We start from the raw sequence: 26,141 nt of genomic DNA on the forward strand, positions 1-26,141 counted from the left end.
ATTAATTCCACAGTTTCATAATTCAATTCACTTTACAATTTTTGCCGAAATTTTATTGAAATTCATTTGAATATCGATTCGTTTTACGTTGGGCTGCATACATTATAATGTTTCAAAGCCGACGGGACGCGGACTTTATCATATTTTTTCATCTTTTTGTCTGAGGGCTTTATAGAATAACAGAATAGGTCTTTCATATCGTCGTCTTAGAATGAAAACCTCGGAAATGCATTTTTTCTCAATATTTTTTTATTGCATTTCTTGGAAGATAATCGTAAAAAATATCGAATACCAATCCTTATCCTGAAAAGTTATCTCTTGCACTTACGAGGTTTTCACTCTAAGTGTAGTAAATTAAAAAAGAAAGAACCTTTTTGACTACACAGTTTCTCTGCATAGCTTTTAAGTGGCAGGAAATTGCTCCAAAATATTCACCGTAACTTTGCGATATCCATTACAGTCCAATATTTGTGGCTTTCCGAAAATAAAACTCCCGAAAACTAACTTCACAGCCCGTACTGCAATAAAAAAGTTGGTATCACTTTCCAATTTGCCGATAGGGTCCTGCAAAGAGTACTGCAAATATGTGACAAGGTGCAGTTTGCATTGGTTACAAAACGAACAGGACTACCGAAAACATTACCAAATATTGAAGATTTTTATTTCATTTATTGGGCGAATATCGTGCGGTGCGGTGTCACGGTGAAACGGTCACGAGGCGTGGAAAAGTGCCGCGTGTTGCGCCACTTAGCTCACCAGTGTACAGCCGCCGTAGTTGATGGCAAACTGATGGAATTATGACACCTGGCTTGCTGATCCTTTTGCGGTTGCGGATTTCAATAAAACCTTTTTCTATGCGAATTGTGCCGTTCGTTCATTTGACTCTATCGACTTATTGGGAAATCTGTTACATATTCGGGTTTTGTTTGTTAGGTAGTATATCTACTTTTGCTGCCTTTATAGATGAAAATAGCTTTTAACTCTGAGCGGAGAATTAAAGTTTATTATTCCAGGTAAGACACTTGGCTCAGATCATATAGCTGAGTAGTTGGCATTCCTAAGCTTACGGTAGCTCAGACTTTATGACATCTAGTTCAGAAAATACCGTCTTTATTAGTGCTATCACTACAAAGAAAGAATTTCTCAATCTCAATCTCCTTGCTTTCGCAATCTCCTTGCTTGGATTTCCACTGAAGGAATTTCAGTATTCTCTAGCATCAGCTAGCGGAGACAAATTCACGGAAACTGAAGAATAAAGTACAAATTGTTAATTATTTTAAACCTCGCATAGTCGAGTCTAATCAGTGCGGGCGTACCAGCGTGTCTGAGTCTAGTCTTATTAGTGAACACTAAGGAAAATGTACATTTCATTCGAGTAAACGAGTTTTACTCGGTCCTATTACGTACGTACAATGTGTAACAGTCTTCTCAACATACTGCAACTGTGCATAATGAGCTAAGCTGTTACTTGAGATACAAGGTAGATTTTTTGATGAATTTATTTTGCCTCCAACTGTCATTACAGACTCAGTCAAGGATTAACGTAGGTTCTGAGACCACATTTGATAGGCGTAGGCAAGTATTATTCATTATTGACGAAAAATGAATACACAAAACAGCAGGGCGGATAACAATCTTAATACTTGAAAGGCCGACAGCACGAACAGCTCACTCTTGTGGCCATGTTAATTGGCGGGCCGAAAGACAAAGCTGCCCTTCGGAAATCAATCAAGGAACAAACAAACTGCAATATTCCAATATTGCATGAACATTCCGGCCTACACCCGGCCCTCGCATACCTCTATATGCATGTGTCAAAGCATTCCGCCCATAGATTCCAGCTTTCCGGAAATTTGAACACACGCACGTAAATATTATTCCGTTTGCTGTGACCGCAGCTGCGAATAGCAAAAACCGCTCCAATTAGTGTTTGTTATTGAATCAATGATTTCTACCAACATTTGGTTTTGTCAAATAAAAATAGGTAACATCATTTTAAGTGTTTATGAATGTAAGTTACAATAACTTTTTATATAAAACACAAGAAAAGACTTAACAACTAGGAATTGTTTCCAGTTAAAAGCGGTCTTCTAAGAAGTACTTAAAAGTTGTTACAGTAAAATGTTTTTCTTAAGAGGACAGAGAACGGGTGCATTTGAACCGCTAACAGGCAGGTTCTGCGTAGTAGCTCGCAGAAACGGGCTTATGTAGCAATTCAATTTGTGCAACTAATAATATTATTGTTCAGCACCAGTAAATACCTTCACAAAATGAATTAACATCAATTGCTACAAGAATAATACCACTCGAGTAGCCTCAAAGAGTTTCTTTTCTCGGAAGATGTTCCGATATTTCCAATCATCTACTTCAATTTATATTTCTACTACAATAAATCTACTTACCTAGTTATTTCTTAGGAACTGTTCCATTTTATAATAGTAAATAATTTGTAAGGTTTCTCAAGTTGTACTTAAGATATTCTACAGCGTTCGCTAAGAATTGTACTGTATTCAGAAATTGTTTCATTGAGATTCATCTTGCACTTACAACGGGGTGTTGTTTTCAGTGCGCTGCCTACATTATAACCACTTATTCTACAAAGTTGCGAAATGTATAAATACTAAGCTTTTTTTTTCAGCGTCAAAAGTAGCTGAACAAAATTTTCAAAAGTCCCTAAGAACGTAAAGAGTTATAATTTCTTTAAAACACAAATGCCGACATTTACTTCAAAAAAGTTATCGGCAACAAGGTGTTTAGCAGGTCAAAATTTTGAATGAAGCTACTTAAAACGACGTTATAAAACCTTCCCTTGTTCAAGCTTAACCTTTAACTGACCTAATTCACAAACAGCCGTATCATCATTTGCCACTATTGCTTAATTATAGGTTGGAAATCTTGTGTCTTTAAGTAATGGCGGCGCGGCGATTAGCCTCCATCGAAGTAAGGATCACGTAATTATAGACGTATGTCGTTTGCCGTCACGTACATTGTGCGAAGTTGTATGTTGTATGTCAGTGGGTATGTACTTTTGTATGTACAGGATGATAATGATTGAGCCATTTGCCACTGTTTAAAGTATCCGTCGTAATGAAGATACAAAAAAGATTATATATGTTTTTAGATGGCATACATTCTGTGCCTAGTTCATCTGTCGTTCATACGCTTTTCAAAATTATTTCGATGACAATCTCGCGTTCATATCAAACTACAACATTGCCAAGGTTTCGAACTTGCTCATCAAATGTTGTACGCGACTCTACAAAGTATGTACGAACACACACAGCGGGTTGCTAATCACTGTAAACATTTTCATTACCTCGGTGCACGCCGATTACATTATTTAGCTAGATAAGTTAGACATACCAGTTACCTAGCTTAGCTTGGAACTTGCTACAACTCCTGGTTACAACTTTTGAATCTTACCGGAGCGGCTTACTTAACTTGATGTGTCTCGAACATAGTTTAATGCAATAGTTCGATAACTAGGATAGTTAATTTGTAGTGTAACAACACATATTAGAAGTAGGTTAGCACGCACGGTTACAGCACTGTTACAGCTTAAAAATATTTGTCCAACCTTTTTTCGCAGTTCCAGAAAAATATTTCAATAATTATAGGTACCTAGTAGCTGGTGTCATACAAATTATCGTATTCAAACCTTTTAGTAATTCTGCTTTATAGACTTTTTGTCATGAACGATGTCAGAATATAACACCTTATAAAGGTACATTATATTTTCATAAAAATGACTTCTACGTATGCTAATGGTTGTAGGAATTCTAAAAGAACTTACAATTGCTGTAGAATTTCGCCTTGCCACGCCCTTGTTACCGTAGTGGAGGCGTCTCTTTGTACGTGCGATTATGGTGTTGAAAATACGACTTACAAGCCAGTAAAGAGACCCATATACGTATACTACTTTTATAGTGAAATGAGGACTAAAACATACATATAGCGAGAAAAGTGAAAAAGGAATAAGGCATGCGCTTTCAACCAACTTTCAAAAAACATCAGGAAACAACACACGTCCTCTTATGTTCTCAAATCGACTGTTTTTGTATGTTTGTTAGTTTATTTCTCAAAAGAAGAAGAGTGTGGAAGGAAAAACATCCCCAAATGAAATAAGGATATAGGCAGGATGATGATGAGTCTATTTCTAGAAGAGTCTAAACCGATTTGAAAATAATAGATTCCGATTTTTACATGAAAAGGTTTATGCGCCAAGTATGTAAAGGATAAAAGATAGCAAAGTAATAACCACTTTTGCAATGAACATGGAAAAGAAATGGCCTTATTAATTCAGAATTATCAGAAGATCAACGTAAGCCTCTTAGATTAATTGAATACTAAGTCGGTCTCCGATGCACTTGGACGCAATCGAGGCCAATACTTATTACTTAATACTTTTTGAATTCATGCTAATCATTAGGTTTTATTTCACTGTAATCTGCTGGTATTTCTTAGGTTTCCTCTTTTCACTTCTCTTTTGTTTTGTACATATGTGTGCGTGTCATTGAACATCCTTGGCAGTCGTTACGGGCAGTCAGAAGCCAGTAAGTCTGACACCAGTCTAACCAAGGGGTCAGATAGGGCAGTCGCTCCTTGTAAAGAACTGGTACTCAGCTACATCCGGTTAGACTGGAAGCCGACTCCAACATAGTTGGGAAAAAGGCTCGTAGGATGATATGTGTTCGTGTCAAGAATATTGTACATATGTACACGTTGTTAAATCTCTGTGCGAGTGTGTGCTCTACGTGTATTTCTCGATATTTTCATATTTACTCTGTTTTCATAAAAGCCTCACTTGTTATTATAAAATAAAAACAAAATATTTTATGAAAATACAATGAGTTTAACGTGGCGGGATTAATATTTGTTCTGTAGCTACGTACAACCACCATGTGTTTCATTTCGCACTATTATTGAAGCTCGTTGCTTTTTGAAGTATTTATTTGAATTCTGTATGTGTTCCGTATTTCGTATATTGGTACTTGTATGCTTTATATGCCAGTTGGTTATTAAAGACTTTTGTTGGTTTACCACAAAAACATGAAGAGATTTTACATGATGAAACTTGCGCATAACATTGCGAAATCTCTCTTTGCATTTTACTCTGCATACATTTGCCATAATTCCACGCAGTATATGCGGACTGCAAACTTTTCTCGCAAGTCGTGACTTCAAGAGATTTGGCAAAGCTGCCTCGAACTTCAAAAGGGTATCAATAAGAATGTACACAAAAATGCTTCCGAGAAAAGGTACATAACAGGCGCCGCTTCTCGCTTGTTACCTCTTGTTGGTAACTATCTTGTTAGTATATTCTGTACGTGTATCAGTATTTTCTTTTTATTTCATATATTTTACTGTCCATAGTTACAACGACGGTAGCAGGGCTCAATGCCCTCAGCTCGCCGGAAAAACAATTAAAATGTCCCTCATAAGAAATATAATACTGATGTTTACTCAATATAATTGTTTTTTTCTATCATTTCTTAGCTCATTATCGTTTTCCTCAGGAATAACACGCGAATAGTTTCATGTGAGTTATCCAAGTGAAGTCGTTACTGAGCTATTCTTGTATTCTTGTAAACACAATTAGGAGGAAGTCATTGATATTGTTTATTGTTCACTTTGTATATCGCAAGCCAACTGTTCCTTCATTATGCTGTTACAAACAAAAAACGTTGTCACTGTGATGTGACAGACACGCTGATTGTCGACAAGTAATCTGATACCCATTGTGAATTACATGATAACACAATCTAGATATTACGGCGCGTGATACGGCAGCAATCAGATTAATATAATAGAGCCATCATCTTGCATCCGCCGTGCGGTTTGCGGATTGTCTGTTCGAAGCGTAACCACCAACATATAGATTGCCTGTTGACCTGCTCCTACATCTGATTCGTTGTAAGCTACTTCTAAAACAATAACAATGCTTCTTGAATACAAATTGGACATCCGCTGCACATAAACTGTCTACAAACTCGCAGCGTCTTATTTCCACCTGTATGCATGTATGCGCGAAGGCGAATGACTGCACACAAATATTTTACTTTAAAATCAAAGAAAAACTGCTATTTATCCAGTCTTCCGTCGGCCGATAAAAACGTTGCCATTTGCGACTGCTTTACGATTTGACTTACATAGTTCAACAAATACACAGCACTTAACGTTTATTTTGGTCGACATAACATGGAAATAGACTCTGACTGCCAGCTCACCTGAAATAATAATGAGTGGCATACATTTATAAGTTTGATATTCTGCACAGCTGTCTGTTAATTCGAAGACTGGAAGTCAGACCTGCGTTCGAATCTTTTTATTTTATAACAGGCACTTGTAACGGCGACGTCATTCCTTTTGATGGATATTGTTGAAGCTATTTTGGGAATTGATATATCTTCGTCTCCTTTACCTAAATATTTTTCATAACTTGTAGAATTTATCAATTCTTGAATATGAATCTTGTATAGCTATATTACTTACACCTAGAATTTAATACCTAACTCCTATCTATGATCAAATAGTGGAAATCGTGTAAAGGCTAAAAATATCCAAACAAGATCACTTTTCACTTGGATGCAGTTGGGACGGTTTACTTTAGTTCAATTTCAAATTGAATCTCCGTTTTCAGATCTATTTAGTTTCAGTCCGAGGTTTTTCAGTTTTATCTGACCAGTTGTACGATGTTTTGGAATATTTGAGTTACGAAGTATTTTACTTGGAACTACGTGGAGTACACAAATGCACGCGGTAACAGTAAAAATAGTCCATTTACCATATTTTTATAAAGTAAAACATACAGAGCACAATTTGTTATAGAATATGTTTTTTGATCAACACAGTGTTGCTACTCTAATATGAAGTGAAAACAGTCGCACCCTCACCCTAGCCCAATTTAACGATCCACCTATGCCTACCTACGAACGTATATCATATATTTATTATAGCGCGATCGGGATCCGCTTCGAACTGTCAGCTTTCTCACTTTAACCGCTTGTAATGAAACGTGGGAAATCATTCCACGGGTTTTTCCTTGACGCATGTTAATGCCTTGCGAATAGTCATTAAGTACTTATTTTCTAAAGCATTTCAGCATTATATTGCGCAATTATAACGTATCTAACAACTGTTGTTTTACATGTGTGCTGCTTTTACGTTGTATTGAAACAAAAACTCAATATAAAAGTGCTCGGTGTATTTCTGAGTATAGATAATGTTTTTCGGTTTTTCGGTTCACCTGGGGACAATATCATCGACTGAACTATTCGTAGACTGCCAATTTATATCGGCGCTAACGTGTTTGATGTAGCACTTAACGCGAATATTTTGCGTCTTCCGAGCATTTATTATAACTATAACCATTTTCGATCGCGTTCGATACTAAAAATCTGGCTTGTTTGATATCATTAAAAACGTGTTGATAAGGTGACACTTCAGCTTTAGTAAAGCGTTTTAACTTGATTCATTAAGTGCCTATATTTATATCTAGGTTTCACAGATAAACAATGATTTACAGTTAGTCACCTATAGGAAACTTTAATAATAATTGAAGCAAAGTTTTTGTATGTATGCAACACTTGACACTGCACCGCTGTGTACACAGCGAGTGTCAGCGTGTATACACAAGCGTGACATTTATTGCGTCACGACAAACCACGCCATCATCACAAAGTGCCGGCAGTTTGAACAGCACAGATATTTTACATCTGACGTTTCAGTCGCAATCTCTGTAGTACTCCAAACTTAGTTTAACAGTTTCAACAATTTACCCTTCCAAGTATAAACCTCGCTTGCCTTTGACAAAGATCTTTTTGCATACGTAAGTATAATGGCTTAAATTACTTCACCTTTAGAACTAATTACACTGAAGTACTTGCGTCATGAATGCATGCTGGCTATATAGACTTGCAATATATTCACGAATTGAGAATGAATAACTTGTAAAAGCTTATGAGTTCCTTTTGCCTGAAACGTTATATGCGTTCATTATCTTTGAAATAGTAATTACATTTGCCCGCGGTTACACATACATTTAAATAATAATTTAACTGCACACTCCACCGAAATTGCTTCGAAACGTGAAGGTAATATGAAGACGCGAATTTGCACTGCAAAATACTGGTGTATTTTTAAGACTAATTGAATGAAGATTAAAATGTTCAGAATGCTCGGCGTAATAAATAAAAATCATTTCACATTGATAAAAATATTGTGAACCCATCGATGCTGGGCCAACAAAGAAAAATATTTTCATTTATCCCATAGTTTCATTAACGGTTTCCCCGAATTTATCATGTAGGGAGGCCCTCTGAATACAGCTCGCAAAAAAAATGAAATGCGACGTGGAATCATATTGAGCGTGAAATTATTCCTGGATTCAGAGATTGACGTTTCAAAGGTAAAGTTTAAACTTGATCAAAGTGTGATTGCGATCCAGTGACTTTGCAGATTACTAATTAGACGCATGCCCTGCTCTGATCGAATGCAGATTCCGATTGGGCTGCAGGTTTGTACCGAGCCACGATGTCCACTGTAGTTATTACCTTAACCAAAAATTCGTAGGCACTAGCTAATTACCACGATCAGTTTCCAATCTGAGATAATTAATCCTAGCAAATAATTGCACTAGATTTTGTTAGCATTTACAAAAATATGTAACAAACTAACACATTTAAAAATGTTTTCCGATTGCAAATATAAATTACATTTTCAATTTGTTAAAATAATTCATTGAATTTATTTGGTCCACTAAACTAATATGATCGCATTGCAAACAGTTGATTGAATATCGTTTGGAATACTGCTGAAATTTTCTGCACCGTTAATTTTTAGCTATCACTTTTTTAATCCAATTTTGTTTTGTATTACTTTATGTTATGAAATTAACTGTTGCCACAGACCAGGAGAATATTTGCCGCGCAGTACAAAGATAAAGTTCGCCGTCGATAGTTAGAAACTGCCTATAAAATATCTCAAGCTGCATTCCAATGAATGTCGGATGTATGCGCCAGTTGTCGTCTTAGATAGGGAAACGTACCGGGCCGGTAGCGCCGACTCAGCTTTACAACTGTGATTGGACTCCTTTTGTTAGTCCATAGCTATCGCCAGCTCCGATTCACACGGCATTTCAAGCTTTAAGGACTTTATTTGTCTTCTGTTCTCCAATAAGCCACGCATTTTAGTTATGTCCCTTTGTGATTTTGTCCTCTGATCCTTTTGCAGTGTTTTACGAACTACTGATAATACGTTGAAGTATTTTGTATGTTGTCAGCAAGTGTATGACATTGGCAGGTTATCAGGATTCATTTGTATGTGAAGATCAGTCAGCGAGTTGGCATTGTCCTTCGCGTTGCCCGTTATTGTATAAAATACTCGATTTGGAAATGCTCGGAATATAAATTTTCGGATTCGATTACTTAGCTCTCTTTACGCATTTGCAGTCTTGTTTGTTTTTTCGAGTAGTTCTATAAGTGAGAGGGTCAGAGTTATGATTCCGTTTATTAATTAAATTTGTTTCGTGGATGGTTCTGAGGTTATTTGACATGTGTGTGTGTGTGTGAGAAAATTAACTTTCTCAACGTTAAGTACTTTGTAAACAGTTCTTATGATTTGAAAGTTATATTTCAGGTTTAATTAGCGAGATAAGGTCAGTTTTCTTCAACCGAGTTCGGCCAAAGCAAGTACTTTGCATTTTGAAGTTGCAGAAACATCGTTTGTCGAAATTGCATTAATTAATAATTATTAAATTTGTCTCTTCGTACTGTAGCGAGAAATAGATTATTCAGGTACGTATTTCGGTTTTCTATTCGATTTACAAGTTGGGATCTATATTTGGAGAGGATTTATACCAAATGCATTACGCTAACGTACCGTCGGTGGCAATATAGGAACTAAGCTTGTAATTCCACCTACAGCTTTAACTAAAACTATTGTCCGTCGATGAACCAGGATTTGGGCGCTTTTGTTAAAGGGTCGAGCGCACATTTCGTCCTAAAATGCAACTCATGCATAAACTAGAAACGTAAACCGATTACATTAGGTTGAGAAATATGTAGGTACACGGTATTTGAAACAAAGGTATTCCAGAAAACCTTTGTTCAATACCAGGCACTTAATTTGAGCGGTATCTCCGGCAAAATCGTATATCAAAACCAAATCCAAATTCGATGAATTCGTACATTTCTATCGAAGAATCCGAAATGTTGCTGTTTGATATGAGAAATAGTTGCGGTACAAAATAATTAAATGGAGGTGGGATCCGGATTGCATCGGTACACAGGAGTTCTAGGAACTGGGAGGCGGGACTGCACCCGGGGCTCGCGGGATGACGCTGCGCGCGCACCCCCTAGCCTCGGCGCCTCCTCTCAGTTGGTCCGCGCCACAAGTGTCCAGTGTTGCAGCCATACGCATTCAGAGTCCCGGCGCTGATAGACATTGCACCCTCTCGGCTCCGCTCCTCACGGTCGCGATACATCTCCGCAGGTCAGATCGCCTAAGTGTCGTCGCTTACCTTAATCACTTATAATAATTATTTTTGATTATGTTCATTCAGTGCAAGTGTTGTATCTAATTTGTAGTGCTGATTTTATTTTATTTCAGTTTTTTAAGTTTACTTTTGTATAGCATATTTTTATATTTTGTTTAATTGAAAACCATTCATTGAATGTATGAATTTATTTTGTAGTTTTTAATTAATCCTATTGAAACTTGGACATTCGTTTATATTTCCCGAAACTTTTTATTTGTTAATATTCCGCAAAGGTTTCAATTTATTTGCCAATGTCCAAATTTCAAAAGAGGATTATCGAGTGATCCAATAAAAAACAGGCCGCAACGTGATTTCATGCTAAAGTAATTTTCAGTGCACTATATTCCCGACGGAATTTTATTGTGAGTTGAAATATTTTTTAACCGACTTCATCCGTGAATAGAATGTTAAACAATCATACAACACATTGGAGTTTTGATTAAAATGTTAATAACTTCATAGTGTGGTTATTCATCGGTACGTCGAAGCAATATTACATTTTATACTTCGGCCGTTCAGAGAATGCGTTCCTGACACCTATCAGTTAGTCACGACTAGTGATGGGCACAACATAACACTGAGTTCGTTACCGTTCCTTCAAAATGAACCGCCGCATTATTTTAAGATTATTTTCGTTTTAAATTGGCGGAATCATTTGTTTTATATTTTAGTTATTTAAGTGGAAACCAAAAAAAGGTAATATTCATATAATAAAATTGTTTTATTTATTCTTTGTTACAAGTACATTGAATTGAATGTGCGAACAGAATATTAATCAGACTCCGATTTGCTTGAGGAGGTGGTGTCTTCATCATCATCTTCGCCTACATGTATAATTATATTATTATCAATAACAGAATCAATCCTGATATCTCGGTCTAACAAAAGCCGGGTAATCAAATAAAAACAGATCGAAAACACTTGAAAAACGTGGTCTATGCGCACGAAACGACAACGGACGACTGTTTTAGCGTCACAAAATGGCGGCCCATAACGCCATTTGGGGTTACCATTTTTAATCTAAGTATAAAAATGCGGTTTGGTCATAGTTTTATTTTTATATTTCATAAACGTTATAATTAAGTCTTATAGTCCATTATTTTCCAATTCTTAAAAAGAAAATCAAAACGTATTATTTTATATTATAACTGTATAAGAACAGATTACGATACTTGCCTGTTATTTTTAGCACAGCACTACAAAATATAAACCGCTGACATAACCTTGTAATAGCGCAGTATAGATTTAGAAAAATATTGTTTACCAAGTTATTTGACACTCAGTTTGGCACAAAATTATAACATTCATTGATTATTGATATAATAATGTTGTTTTAATGCTCCTCAATTGTTAAAACGGTAAACAACCAGCAAAAATATTTTTATCGTAACTGCAACGCCATTGCAAAGTTACGTCGTCAGTTCAATCGCGACGTGTCAGGAACGCATTCTCTGAATGGCCGAACTATACTAACAGTTAATTGAAACGTAATTAAGATAGTTAGCCGAGTCGCTTGAATATTCAGTTACAAAATGGAAATATTCTTAAATCTTCATGTTTAGATTAGATAACATGGATTGTAAGAGAGACGAAATTAAATCAGTCGTTTGTAACGTACACTTGTTGCCAAATCAACAAAGACGTCGTCGCTAGAATGAATTTGTACATACAAAAGACTTTAACACAAACAAGAGAAATAACATTTCCAGCAATCTTCGAACGCTCTGGGGAAATCAAAGCAAAACTATTCATACAACTAAAGTTTATGTCGGATAACATTTTATACATAGACTTATGTATTGAACGGTGAAATAAAGGACGGTCCCTTGTTTTGATAAATAAATAAATCATTTTTGCGGTAGATACAGATAGAACCTAACTAAGGTAATATCTGGCTAATATCCTTATTGTAAACATATTGGCGTGCGTTGGAGGCGTGCCATCACTTAGGCGTAATTAGTTGCAAAGTGCATTTCCTGATTAATAGTAGGTATGAGGGCGGCTTTCTCCGCTTAGTTTGAATGACAAGTCTCGCGTCACACCGACTTCACACATTCGACTCCCGCCGCCGTTTCCTCTCAAATAATTAACTTATCACACACTGACAATTTAAATTTAGCGCGCGCTTAATATTCCCGTTATTTCAGGAATTTACGCTGTGTAAACTTTGTAGACTGTCCGAGTTGGTTTGTTGTGAAATGGTTAACTGCCGTATTAAATGAAGTGCTGAATAAAATTAATGGTCACTTAATTTATGTATGCAAATGTAGTTTATATTTGTGAGCGTATAGCTTATGACTTTGCATGTGTTAACGTAGTTACCTGCTTATAATAAAGGTGATAATAGTTTTTAAAGCTCACAGCCAGTGTTCTACATCGCGGTGGCTTCTATTGTATGTTCGCTCCGTGTTTGATCGAATAGATAATGCATTATGTACAAGTCTGTCGCTTACAATAGTAGGCATGACTACGCTCAGAATGATCGAGTTGGCAGATGTCGATGCATACAATTTACATAAGTTATGCAAATATCGAATTATATTGCTGTAACTTTAAAATAATAGATAGGTTTAATAATTGAGCAAAGTTAGTGCGGGAACAAGGCGGTATAGTTCTATGGCATCAATTATACAAGGCCGCTCATTACGCGAGCTCTTTCATCTATGTTTTTGCAGCCGGGCTTTGTAGTCCCGCCGCGCCGGGTCACCCAGTCACCCCTTTCCTTGCCTACGTGCCGGGAACTCAGAAACTGCTGACTGTTACGCTGCGGAACCATGATCGTATAACTTTCAACCTCAATTAGGCGAACCGGCATGACACCAGCGCTCACATACAAACAGAAAATTGCCTTTTATCTATACGTGTTAGTTTTCACACGCGCCCGCTCTATTATGCCGCCGTGAAAGCCTCTACATTTCCGAGCGGCCGTACGTCTGACAACTATTGTATCACTAGCTTTGACCACTCTGCGGAAGACCCTCTTTTTTCCTTTGTTTCTTGGCTAACCAAATGTCACTTCTTGAATCTAGAACGTTTCCTCCTAAAACGCTATTTAAATCTCGCTTGTCACTTGTTTTGATCAAGTTAACTCGTATTCTATTCGTGTAGAGTTGATTTCTTTGCTTTTTATAGTGTCGTTAGACGCACGGTGTTACGCATGCCTGTTAACTAATTATATTGTGCCGCGTGAGTTGCTGGTTTTATCTACTGCTGCGGTAAATATCATAATTTATGTAAATGGAAATTTTCAGCTTATTTTTCCGTCCGCTAATAAAAGAACTACGACATATTGTTATTTGTTATCAATGTAATCAATCTCTAAGTGTTTTCATAAGAATCAGAACGGACGTAATTGGTTGTTCCTAATTGGCAGATTAAGCTTAATTAGTACATTTTGTGTTCTGTTTTGGTTAGTTATACTTAGCAAAACCAGGTTTTTCCTTCGGTAAAACGTTTAAATTCAAGAGCAAACAAACACTCGACTAACTAGCGTTGGGTTCGGCCAGCGCGGCGCTATTTCCTCGACTTTTGTATTATTTCATCACTTCGCGGTCTCTAATTTAACATGACCAACTTCTAGTTCAGCTTTTATAACAAACGAAATATTAAATGGCCAATTTATAAACTTCTCCGTATTAATAACACGACTCACGAGCCTTCGTTCGCCTATGAATATTTTTGCTTTTAAACAAAGCCTTGATATGGCACTTTACGACACGGTACTTAACATTTCGGAATTATTGTTGTAATAGTTTACCTTTACCTAGCAGGTATATTTTTCCTACTCACTTTAGCTACCGCACCTATCTCATAAGATCAAATCTTGAGGTACTCAAAAAACGGAGCTTGAGTGTGGTGCACAAGAGTCAAAGGACGAATACAATAACAATAAGTATATGTCCGTCCGTGCGGCGCGCCCTGAATGCTTTATATAATTTAGGCAGCACTTTGACGGCAGACCAGCCGAGTGCACCGAGACTTCACACGTCTTCCTAGCTCCTCACGAACAAACACAACCTCGTATCATTTCACTATAACGAGATATTCCTCCGTGCAGCCCCAGCGCACAGAATAAAAGAACCTTTACGATAAAGACTCCTACAATAGGATACCTCCCTCTCTAGAAACGTAACCGCGTTAAATAAAACTCGCCTTGTTCCACAGGAAGGCCAATCTTAATTTTGCGGCTTTCTTCAACGTTCGTCTAATAACACTAGTCAACAGCATTTTCGTATCCAAGGTGAAACATATAATTTTTTGCAGATTATCTATCACAGAATCGAAGTCTAGAACACGGGACTGCTCTAGCACGTCTAGTTTTGGAGAAAAACCAATCTGAAAATGCCTAAAAACACTTTTTTAACGATATTTAAAGCCATTTTTCTACAGACACTATTTTTTTTCGTATTTTCTAACTAAAGAATCATTTAGTACTGCTCTTCTCAATTCAAATCCAGTTACTTTACATCATTACGAGTTTTCTTCCTCAAGATACCATTTTACATTTACGGTGTATTTTGTCCATAATAAAATGTCAATTAGTAATGTAAGGAAAATCGTACGACGTAGCTGAAAAAAAATATCACGAGAATGGAAACTCGTACTGATGTAAAGTAAACTGGATTTGAATTGAGAAGAGCAGTACTAAATGATTCTTTAGTTAGAAAATACGAAAAAAAAATAGTGTCTGTAGAAAAATGGCTTTAAATATCGTTAAAAAAGCGTTTTTAGGCATTTTCAGATTGGTTTTTCTCCAAAACTAGAACTGCTAGAGCAGACCTGTGTTCTAGACTTCGATTCTGTGATAGATAATCTGGAAAAATTTATATGTTTCACCTTGGATACAATAAAAAAGGAAAATTTTGTTGACTAGTGTAATTCAAGGCCTCGTGTGAAATAGCACGTAAGGCGCAATGTTTTTTTTTATTTTAATAATTTATGAGTATTGTGGCATAGCAAGCCTTTACTTGTCGGACTTTATATTGGCTTCATTACGCGTACCCTTGTGGCGTGTCACTCGCCCAACTCACAACTGCTACAGAGTGTAAAGCGATGTTCTCAGAGATGTTTTGATATTTTTAACTGCCAGTTTTATTATTATACAGTGTCTTCGTGAGGTTGTAATGGTCACTTAATTGCGGTAATAATGTCAGGCGGCAGCCAGGCATTCATGAAATTGTGAAACGCCGCACGGCCGCGTCAACGTGACCGGCATACCGGCCGTTTGCATTAAGCATCCTTCTAATAGCAGACGCCACTGCCGCTGCAACCTTTCCTTAACACATGCGCCGATTGCAAACTACACTATTGTTGTACACTTGGTAAACACTTCACATCCAAACGTGTGCCTAATACGTCTACGTTAAGTATAATGATGTGATGACGTAAGCGCCTTGATTGTCTTGCTAATTTGGAAAGGTATATCAATCACAGTCATATAAATGGAACGTTTTAAAAGCCGCTAATTCGAATAAAAAGCTTTGTGACATTGCGAGGAATATTAAAACGCCCGCTGAATACTCTGGTATAATGTAAAGGAATGTACAAGTCGTCAGCTGAGCCGCTCCGAGACGAGAGTGCGGCGCGAGGTTTCGCCACAATTCTTGGCGCCACAAAAGCTCTAACGTATTTATCTCGATGAAGCTTGAGCGCTTGCCTTGACCGTGCTAAATTAACACTTTCCACCGTCCTTCACTCTAGTGGTTGCAGTTATCGACGCGCCTCCACCGGGTTACGGTCACAGCATATTCGTCCAACGTTTATGCTTTTCTTTCGTCGCCTACAAATATAAAATTACTGTCACAGCTATATGGTAATAGAAGCCATTGCATGTAAATTGTAGCCATTACTTTTACAGGCCAGTGGATTATAATGTTATCTGCATTTACGCTGGATTATTTACGCATCCACATGAATGCATTATTTGTACGTCACGTTTTAAAAATAAGGGAATTAACATAAGCGGTTTTGGAACAAATCATAAATGAATTGATGATTTTTTTCACGTGGTCCGCTATTTTTGCAACTCAATGTAGGTACGTGGAATAGTCAGTAGGTATGCAGTTGCAATCGAGTCTTCATTGTGTTGTCGTCATCACTGACGAGAACATATCGATGCCGACATAACTCCGCTCTAATTCATGAACGGATGATTCCAATTTTGTGCGAGTATGATCAATATTAGCTGATGCATATCGATCAGTTTGCCGCAACTCGTCATATTGGACGTCTCTTAATTACGTATAATAACGTTTCAAGTTCCAATAAATAGTATTTATGACGCAGGTTACGTAGTTTCAGTTCTCCGTAAGTTTGTGAATTCGTAATTATGCGCTTTATCACGTTTCGCAGCTAAGGCGCGGTAATAATTATACGCCCGCATTTAAGATAAACTTCTGCGCTCTGTTACAAGAAATATACAACAGTTTAATAATGAATTCTTGGCTTCACTAGTGATCTAAGAGTTTGTTTATTAGTAGTTTTATCTTCATATATTTCCCGGCATAATTGACCTCGGTTTTGAAAATGTATTCAATGGTTGCAAAAAGTTTGACCGAAGGAGTCAACAGGACACGGCACAGTTCGTGATCATGCGCCGTCTCATTGTCAAGACCACCCGTCATATGTATGTGCGATGCCGAAATATCCAATGTGTTATGCGTCGGCACGTCCAATTGCTACGCCAAAACGACATTCAATGAAACACAAGTGATCTCGCCTTTTGGATTATCGTAAAACTATTTTCGTGTATCGACTGCAGAGTGAGCGTAAATCACTTAAGCTATTTTTTCCATAGCGTTTAGAAACATCTCAAAATAGCAATTCACGTAGGTATGGGTTTTTATGACGTAACTCTTTGCCGTGGGGCTATGGCGTACGCTATAAGAAATGCACGGTACACTCAGTATTATTTATTCGGGATCTGAAACAGTATTTAATAAATCGATTTAGTTAGAATCGCCAGCAATTTGAGCAACAATAGCCACTGGTCTAGTGGGTACTGTTCTAATTTGATGCTGGCTTTCACAAGTAAAAGTTTCGTCGTTATATTCATAGTTGTCCGAGCTTAGGGCTGCCGTGTGAGCGTCACCGGCGACTAACAAAATAATACTATTATCTAGGTTAGGCGAACAAAATCACATCTACTTTGTCTACATTCAAAATTAATTATGTTCCAGTTAAGGTTGAAAATACATAGTCATTTGTTGCTGCGTTTAGTACTTTAGTGGAAGCACAAGTTGGTAAATTCGGTGTAGGTACGGACAGCCGCTCAATACCCCAGCTACTGGTAGTGTCAGCTGTATCTACTGAATGTATTCTACATTATACATTGTTGTACAAGTACGGACACAAAGGCAAGGATTGTTAAACAGTTTCAGTAATTAATCTGCACTTCATTTAAAATGCTCTTTAGCTTCCCGTAGAAGTTATTTAATCCCGTTTTAGAAATGCGTTGCAGAATTTTCTAAACGAACCTTTCAAAATTTTATAAGACCCGGAAAATGCCAAAGTTTAATAATAGGATGGTTTTTAAGGCCAGAATATAATGAGTGGAAATTCGAAGAGATCTAAAATTACATACATAAGCTATTCGATTCTAGGGTCTACACTTTCGATATTAATTCGGTTCTGTAATCAGAAATCGATAATACTAATTAGAAATTATCCAATTAAGGCGGGGCGCTTACCCTAAGCTGGCTGCAACCTATTTGGCTGAGCTACACCATGACAGGTGCGCGCCGATGTCTAAATAACATGTAGGTACATGATGGATTTGAGCGGTGACTCTGCATTTTAGTGAACGCCCCTGCCCCGGGTTTATTTTATCGAATTTCCCTTCGAAGCCGACTGAAAGTTACCTCCATTAAATTAACGATCGTTCGGTCTTCTTTAGGGTGCCGTGATATTTTCGATAAAACTGCTTAGAGGATTTACAGTATATGCTACTACAACTACTATAATCAAAACATTTAAATCACAGCTCTCATGTCTGGCACTCGCATTCAGAATAGCGCTTTCTCCTTGCAAGACTTCAAAGAAGTACTTGTGCCCTGTGCAGGAATACTGAGTACTTTGCACAGCAGCTTAGGAGCTTAAATATACCACGTTTCGGAATAGTTAACTACAACCTCGCTTTGTCAGAATCTAATTTATAACTCCAAGTTTCTAGCAATCTAGTGTTTCCGCCTTCAGCTCATCCAAACTGCTTTGATTTATGTTCGAACGCTCCTAAGTTGCTTGATTGCTTCTCGTGCATCATGCACGTAAATGACGCAGTAAAAACAAAGTTACTAAGCATGTAAGAAACAAACAAATAACTTAGAACAGCTCCTGAGTGCAGAAATAATGTGGCAGTTATTATTTTCCGTCGTGCCGAGCCACACAAATGAAAATATTATAAGTTCAGAGCTGCTGGCGCTTACACCAGCATCTAAGTCAGGCGCTTGCTTTTTTATTATAATTCGTGTACAGCACGGAAGCGTTGAAGCCCATTGTTCTTACGGAGCTTTTATTGAAAGCACCTGTCGGCGTATGCGATGTTTAAACAAAGGTTTTTTACACCGTACCGACTGTACCAGACGGATTGCTTTATTAATTTTCGAAAAAGCTTTCAATCCAGCCTTTCTTTGACTTTGTTGGCTGTTTTTCAGCCCTGTCTGTGCTCATGTTAGTATTCACGCCTTTTGTAGTCAAATATTCATCCACACAATGGATTTTAAGACAAATCTGGTCTGCACTTCGAATATTGACTATCTATCCAAATATTGGGAGGTTCCCCGATGCGCGACGGCAGACTACACGCCACTTTTATCTTTATCATGGTGTCCATGACATTTCCACGCCCTAGGCTCTCGGCTGTCACGAAAAATACCAGCCTTTACTCACTGATGCAATAACCGTGGCCGAATAACGAACAGTGAACCACGTCTAGACTGAAATTAACTTGTTAATAGATACCGTCGACCATAGTCGGCTTGACAATTTTGTTACGTTGCAAATTGCTTGTTGGCGTACCCCTCCTGCCTATTACCGTGCTGTGGACGCGAGTATTTAATTTCTTGAGGACGTTAGGCATATTCTTTACCGTACGCCCTTTCACAACGTAAACAATATTTCTATTTTCAGATTTTACTTTTTTAATCATAGGTACAGCTTTGTCTTTTATTATAGAGTATAACGGTTAATTGTTGCATACTGTCCGCAATTTCCCTGTCAAGCCTCCCACTATTTATCGATTTATTAATGCAACGTTTGTCGAGGTATTACAAATTGTTGGGGATATCCAACAATTAGTTACCCCACTGATGTTATTCTTTCATAGTATTGACAATTCCATAGATATTTTCAGCCCGCGGCTAATGAACTCCGTTTTGTATGCGTATGAAACTACATCCACAGAATAATTATATCTTTACAGATAATTAAAATGAAAAATTATTAACTCTCTGTTTGTGAAGCTGTTTAATTTAAATTGAAATTGAGTTTTTAATGGGTTTACGATCTGGTTGTAATGCGGTAAACGGCATTTTATATTACAAAACCAAAGTTATTTTCCTGTATTTGCGAATGAATGCAGGTCTTGTAATATTATTAAGCATATTTCTGTATTAAAATGTACACCTAAATTACAGTTGAGGCTGATCCCAACACACATAGATAAAACAGTAGGTACCTACACGAGTTTAGCGTATCGCCGGCGTTGTCTAGACTGCCGGCGGACTAAACTTTCTTATCGCGAAAATTAATATTAGTGGGCGGCTTTGAACAATACTGTAATGGTATCTGAGCGCTTTGTACAGGCCAGCCAACTGGCCTACAAGAAACTTTGGGAATGTCAGCCGTATTAGTTTTCAGTATCTAATCGCGAATCTGGGTTACCGTTGATTTTTAAGACCCTACCTTCATTATTGTTCTATTTTTAGCCCTATACTTCAATCGCTCGGCGGTTTCTGGACTTTCTTCTGCTCATTTTAATTCAAAATCCGGTAAACCAGAATATGATTTACAAATATTGTTTTCTGTTTGTTCTAGCATTCACCATGGGTTGCTTCGTTAGCAAAGACAAGCTGACGAAAGAGGACATGGATTTTCTAAAAACCCATACGTCCTACGATGAGACCACCATTAAGGAATGGTACAAGGGATTCAAGGTAAGACATTTCACTTTATACCTATATCTATTCCTATTCCAGTTCCAACTTCTACAGCGATTTCCCATTAACATGGGAAACTCTGACGAAATTCCCCGACGAGAAATCTAAAAATAGTCCAAACTTATCGAATTGGGAAACTCGTCCAGGCTCGCCATTTTACATTGTGCACTATACCTGATTGCATTTGGCAGTGAGGTATTACAGATCCCTGGGGACATTGTCGCTCTCAATTGGGTATTTGACTATCAGGCTGTATTGGAACTGCATCTTATTATCTTCATAAAAAAGAAAGAAAACAAATAAATGGTTCTAACGTAAGGAAAATTAACGCTTTTCGACGGGTGGGCGGGTTGTCTAACGTTGTCACGCCGAATGACATTTTGTTTTTGGGACTGTCGACGCTCGCAGCGTTGGCACGATGACGTCATATTTCATTCATGCTGTCTTTATTTTAACCGTGTTTTTTTTTCTAACTGGTCATAAATGACTAACTTGAAATTATACAGTAAAATATTTAACAGCAAATAAATGATTTTCTAGTTTCTACAGCCTTGTCATAAAATGCAAATGTTCAGCTAATAGGAATCGTAACTTCGAGGAATCGCAACTAAGCTCAGTTATCTTGTAAATTTCCCTCGTTAGAAACTTGCAATATTGTTCATTCCCCGTATTATTTGATAAAATATTTTATTGGAAATGCGATAAACTTTAACACTGAATTATTGAAAAACTTGTTATTGTTATAAAACCTTAATGGCCTTACTACAAAAACTTTAACAACTGTTTTACACTTGTCTAAAAAAAATGTGGCTCCAAAATGAACCTTATGTCAACGTCATAATTTGACATTTTTTTAGACAAGTCTTAAACTGACGTTAAAAAGTTTTTGTGGTAAGACGGTAAGTAACTAATGAGGGGATGATACCTATGTCAGAAATCTTGATGTGAATTTTAATAATTCTCCTTTAACGACTGGTTCTATTTTACGTTTTCTATTGTAACTGAAAACAATATGCAATTAATTTCTTCTTTCGCTGTTTCGAACAAAGGCCTCGGAATAATACCTAAGCTGACTTATGTAGGATTGTAGGTAGCTAGTATAAACGGTTGACGCTGAAACAAGACCCGCAATATTTTATGACACGTATTAAAAAATATAAGTTATATAATCGTATATGAAACTCGGGTTGCCTTAACGATGTAATTTTTCAAGTAAAATGCAGTATAAAGGCTTGGATGATTATTTTCTCATAAGCTTTTGATGTAGATAAGAGCAATCTTGGCTGGAGTCCCAGCGATACCAATTTGTGGATACTAAGGCCTCAGAGTAATTAAATTTTGAATTAATGCAAAATCGCACTCGTTCTAGCTTTTCCGTTAAATAGTTATTAATATTAAATGTAGGCTTGGTTTATAATTGTCTGTTAGAGGTGTTATGGCTTTCTGATTTCGTACTTTTTGTGCCAATCAATAATCACATCGTCTGTAAACAAAGAAATAAAGATTCTTTTAGAAGTGATCAAAATATAAGGGCTTCTGCCAACTTGCTCTTAATACTTAATTATAACAACAAAGCCACACAATAATAACTTGACAGTGTCTAAGCCTGCCGCGTACACCCCTTCACTTAACTTGAGCAAACACGCAAACATTTCTGGATTGACAAATTTGCATTAGCACCAAGCTACATGATTGTGCCGGCCGCGTCCGGCCCCTCATGCAATGTTTAGTCTAGGCCAGCGGTTCCATGCACATCTGCATATTATTATTGCCGTCTCGACCCAAACATGGCGTATTTGTGATTTCTCACAGAAATAACACGAATATTTCGATAGAAGTTTAAAGAAAATTATGCGACAATTTACTTGAGACAGCTGTTCAGCCGAGTAGGTTGACGGGTCTTGATCATTGGATCATTCACATCTACCATTCACTTAAGAACTTTTTGAATTTAAATTTAGTTTTGTCAGAATTTATATACATATTTATTCAGGTTTCGTTAGCTCTTTCGACTTGACACATAGTTCCTTTTTGTCCGTGCAGCAAGATTGCCCCAACGGCAGATTGACGCCCGCCAAGTTCGTCGATATGTACAAGATGTTCTTCCCGTCCGGGAACGCCGTTGAATTCTGCGACCACGTCTTCCGCACATTCGACATGGACAAGAACGGATATATCGACTTCAAGGTAACATATCTTAGCTAGTTGTAAGACTGCTGGCGTGTACGTGTGTCACACAATAATGCTTGCTGTAATTTTCATTGAAATTATCCTGGCGTTAAACTGAGCAATGCGAATGGCTCGCTCTAAGTCAAACTGTCTCGATCCATTGCGACTGAGCAAATGAATATATTGTTTGGCACCTGCAATAGTTAACTTTAAGATGCAATGTGAGATGTAAACAAGAGAGCTACCGTGATCTTGTTTGTGATGGCTCCGACTCGCGTTGTGTATCGTTGAATTTGTTGTAGGAGTTTCTGCAGGCCATCCACGTGACGTCGAGCGGGACGCCCGAGGAGAAGCTCAAGTGGGCATTCCGCATGTACGATGTCGATGGCAACGGTGTCATTGACATCCAGGAGATGACGAAAATCGTGCAGGTTTGTTCTCAACTACACCGCGATCAATACGGAGCGATGCCCTTCCGTCGCCGCAACCACTTGCTGCACGTTAATTATACCCGACCCATCCCAAATAAAAATACACGACGCTATTTGCGACCCGGGGTGATAATTAACAACATCGATACCGAAGGACATTGCAATGTGATCTTAAAAAAACTTGCAGCCATGTTCTCGGAGCATAATACGGATGATTCATAACAACGGCTTAACGTATGTTTAGCAGCATCTATATTTTTATCTCGGAAGAGGTTTTGTTTAGTCTCAGGTGAACATATTTTACAATAATGATTGTACTCGTTTTTGAGCGAAAAGCTTTTAAATAATTCTCGGTAAGTACTCGTTCGATCATTCGTGCATCAGATTTGGCAGAGCACTCACAACAATATTGAAATGGAACAGTGCTCCATCATACACCTCTGTCTCTGTCCAATTTGTGGTTTTAAAATTTCATTGTTTTTGTTGGAGTAGTTATTACTACATACATTTCGTCCTAACTATTTGTGCCAAATGATAAGTAGGTTCGCAGGTGGCTTACTCGCTGACATCGGCGACGTTAGAAGGGTGATTTATTTTAAATGCAGTTAACCTCCATCGACTTAAAAAACTTCATTACTCTTCGCCGTTTATTGATTTAAGAGTTGATAAGCTAATGACCGTAAATGAGTGAAAATACGACGTTATTATTTTAAATTACAGCGCGCTGTTTATAACTACGAAGTTTTTTTAGGTCAACGAAATTCTAGCTTAATTATTTCAGCACTCATAACAGTTAAATAAATACGAAGCAGTTAATTTGAACTAACTTATTGTTTTAGCTGGTAAAATATTTCAATTAATATCCGCTCCGCAAAGTGGATTTTAAATTAAAACTAGATTGTGCAAAAATGATAAACGAAAAGCTATTAAGGTTTATTTTAGTAAAGTACACAATTTTAATTGATATTTCCCGTTAATAATAGCTATCTAATTCGTTATAATTGGGAGTTTGCTAGCCTGATGTGAATTTCAGTATGCCAGATTTTCGATACAGGTTTAATCCCACTTTTCTATAAATAGAAATATTATTTCCAGTTAGTAGAGAATTGAAATTCACTGCAATTTAAATTAAGCTTCAAGCATATCATAATCAGAATCAGCTTATTTAATAGCTGCCCAATTTTAGCTTTCACATAACGCGTTCATGCCGTCCGGTCTTTAACAAAGGGTAGGTAGAGTAGGTAACAGCCTGAGATAAAATCTTTGAAACTCTGAGAAAGATAAAGGTCTATTTCCGAGACGTGTACTCGTATCTCCAAATGTAGTCGCAAGTTTTATCCGTTCGTGTCAATTGAGAGCTTCCACATAAATATGTTATCGGAATCCTTAGGTGTGGCACATCCACACTCGACATTAAGCTACGTACACACTCGATGTTTCAACGTACGCGTAGACGTTACGCCTAGACACGTTTCGAATCGAAAGCTCCGCGAGGGGAGATTCAGCACATGTGCTCAGATTTTACATGCTGACTGTAGGCACCGAGCTATTGAGCGCTGTATACACCTAACGCGTACTGAGAACGATAACGTCTGTACATAGCTTTACAACTGGTAATGTACGTCACACGTCCTGCCAAACACAATATCACTTTGAGCGCTTGCGACATGAGATCACACGTACGATTATCAGCTTAATGCACTGATTTAATATTGATAGATGCATTCTGATTGACACTATTCTCACCCGGCGGCGCCATCTTGCGCAAATGTCTTTGAGTATTTGCACATTACCTATAACTCTCTACATCAACTCTATAGATAACAAGTCTATACAATTAAATTCCTTTGTCCCATAATTGAGCAATTTATTTTATTCAGGCATGAAAGCTTGATCATTTCCAAGCAAAGTACAAACGAACGTTCCTCTATAATAATTTGTATTGATTACAGGCCAGGAAAGCCGTTGATTCTCACAATACTTGTAAATATCTCATAAAGTTCGATCTGTCTGCGTCGTGGGTATGACGTACCTTCATTATATTATTTAGCTCTATGTACTGTGACGTAGCTTTTTTTAACCTGTGGTTTTTCATACAATTCCGTTGTCTACTTAGTCATTAGTAACCCTTGCTTTATTACGTATTCAAGAAATTTTATTATTCTGTTTTACAAGTTCATACTGAAGGGGTTGCGTTCCTTTGGAAAAGTATTGTCATTCAATTTTGATATGCAGTTAGCGTGACCTCACTGATGGAAGAGTCAGTTGTTTTATCAGCTAATGATCATAATTTATTTATTGTGCCTGACAAACATAAGTGGCTATTGGAAATAAATCGCAAGCGGTTTGCTCAAATGACTCTTTCTGCTGCCTCTTTTGATTTCTGTATGAGTTCAAATAACTTCAGTCTGTTTTTATTATGCCAGTCAAAAGAGGCCATCTACGGGACTTTAAGCCGATCGAAAATAAATAGAATCTCCTATATAAATATATCCGCCTAACCAACCACCGATGGAGTGACTTTTCAAAACCGCTAGGAGATTTCCCTATTGAGATTCTGATTGCTAGTTAAAAGCTCGCCTCTTACTGCGGAATTATTGACCAGAGTACTTCAAACACTTCTTTAAACCTCGCCGGGTTTGTTTATTAAGAGTTCGGTTTAATCAAGTAGTGATTCAATTAAAACTGTAAGCGCGTTTGGAACGCTAATTCCTGGAAGCAAGTGAAAGTGGCGTGAAACTTAATTCACTTACTAGTTATTTGGGAGCAGTACAAATAAGCAGGGTTTAGCATACTTAATTACCGATTAAGTCCGGTCGGGGAAGGCAAAACAAATGAAAAGCGGGACAT

At 37.4% G+C, this 26,141-nt stretch overlaps 2 protein-coding genes across 5 annotated transcripts in view; both read left to right on the plus strand.

The window, feature by feature from the left end:
- Positions 1–26,141, plus strand: part of LOC124645345 (neurocalcin homolog) — a 102,351-nt gene that overhangs the window by 63,206 nt on the left and 13,004 nt on the right. The window lies entirely within an intron of this gene.
- Positions 1–26,141, plus strand: part of LOC124645346 (neuronal calcium sensor 2) — a 93,958-nt gene that overhangs the window by 62,986 nt on the left and 4,831 nt on the right. For both annotated transcript variants that reach the window (XM_047185156.1, XM_047185155.1), the window contains exons 2-4: positions 20,570–20,688; positions 22,735–22,878; positions 23,163–23,291. In XM_047185156.1, the coding sequence (XP_047041112.1) occupies positions 20,578–20,688; positions 22,735–22,878; positions 23,163–23,291 (384 nt within the window). In that variant the 5' untranslated portion in view covers positions 20,570–20,577. The remainder of the gene's footprint in view (positions 1–20,569; positions 20,689–22,734; positions 22,879–23,162; positions 23,292–26,141) is intronic.

The sequence above is a fragment of the Helicoverpa zea genome, chromosome 31, assembly GCF_022581195.2.
Source record: "Helicoverpa zea isolate HzStark_Cry1AcR chromosome 31, ilHelZeax1.1, whole genome shotgun sequence".
Lineage (NCBI taxonomy): Eukaryota > Metazoa > Arthropoda > Insecta > Lepidoptera > Noctuidae > Helicoverpa > Helicoverpa zea.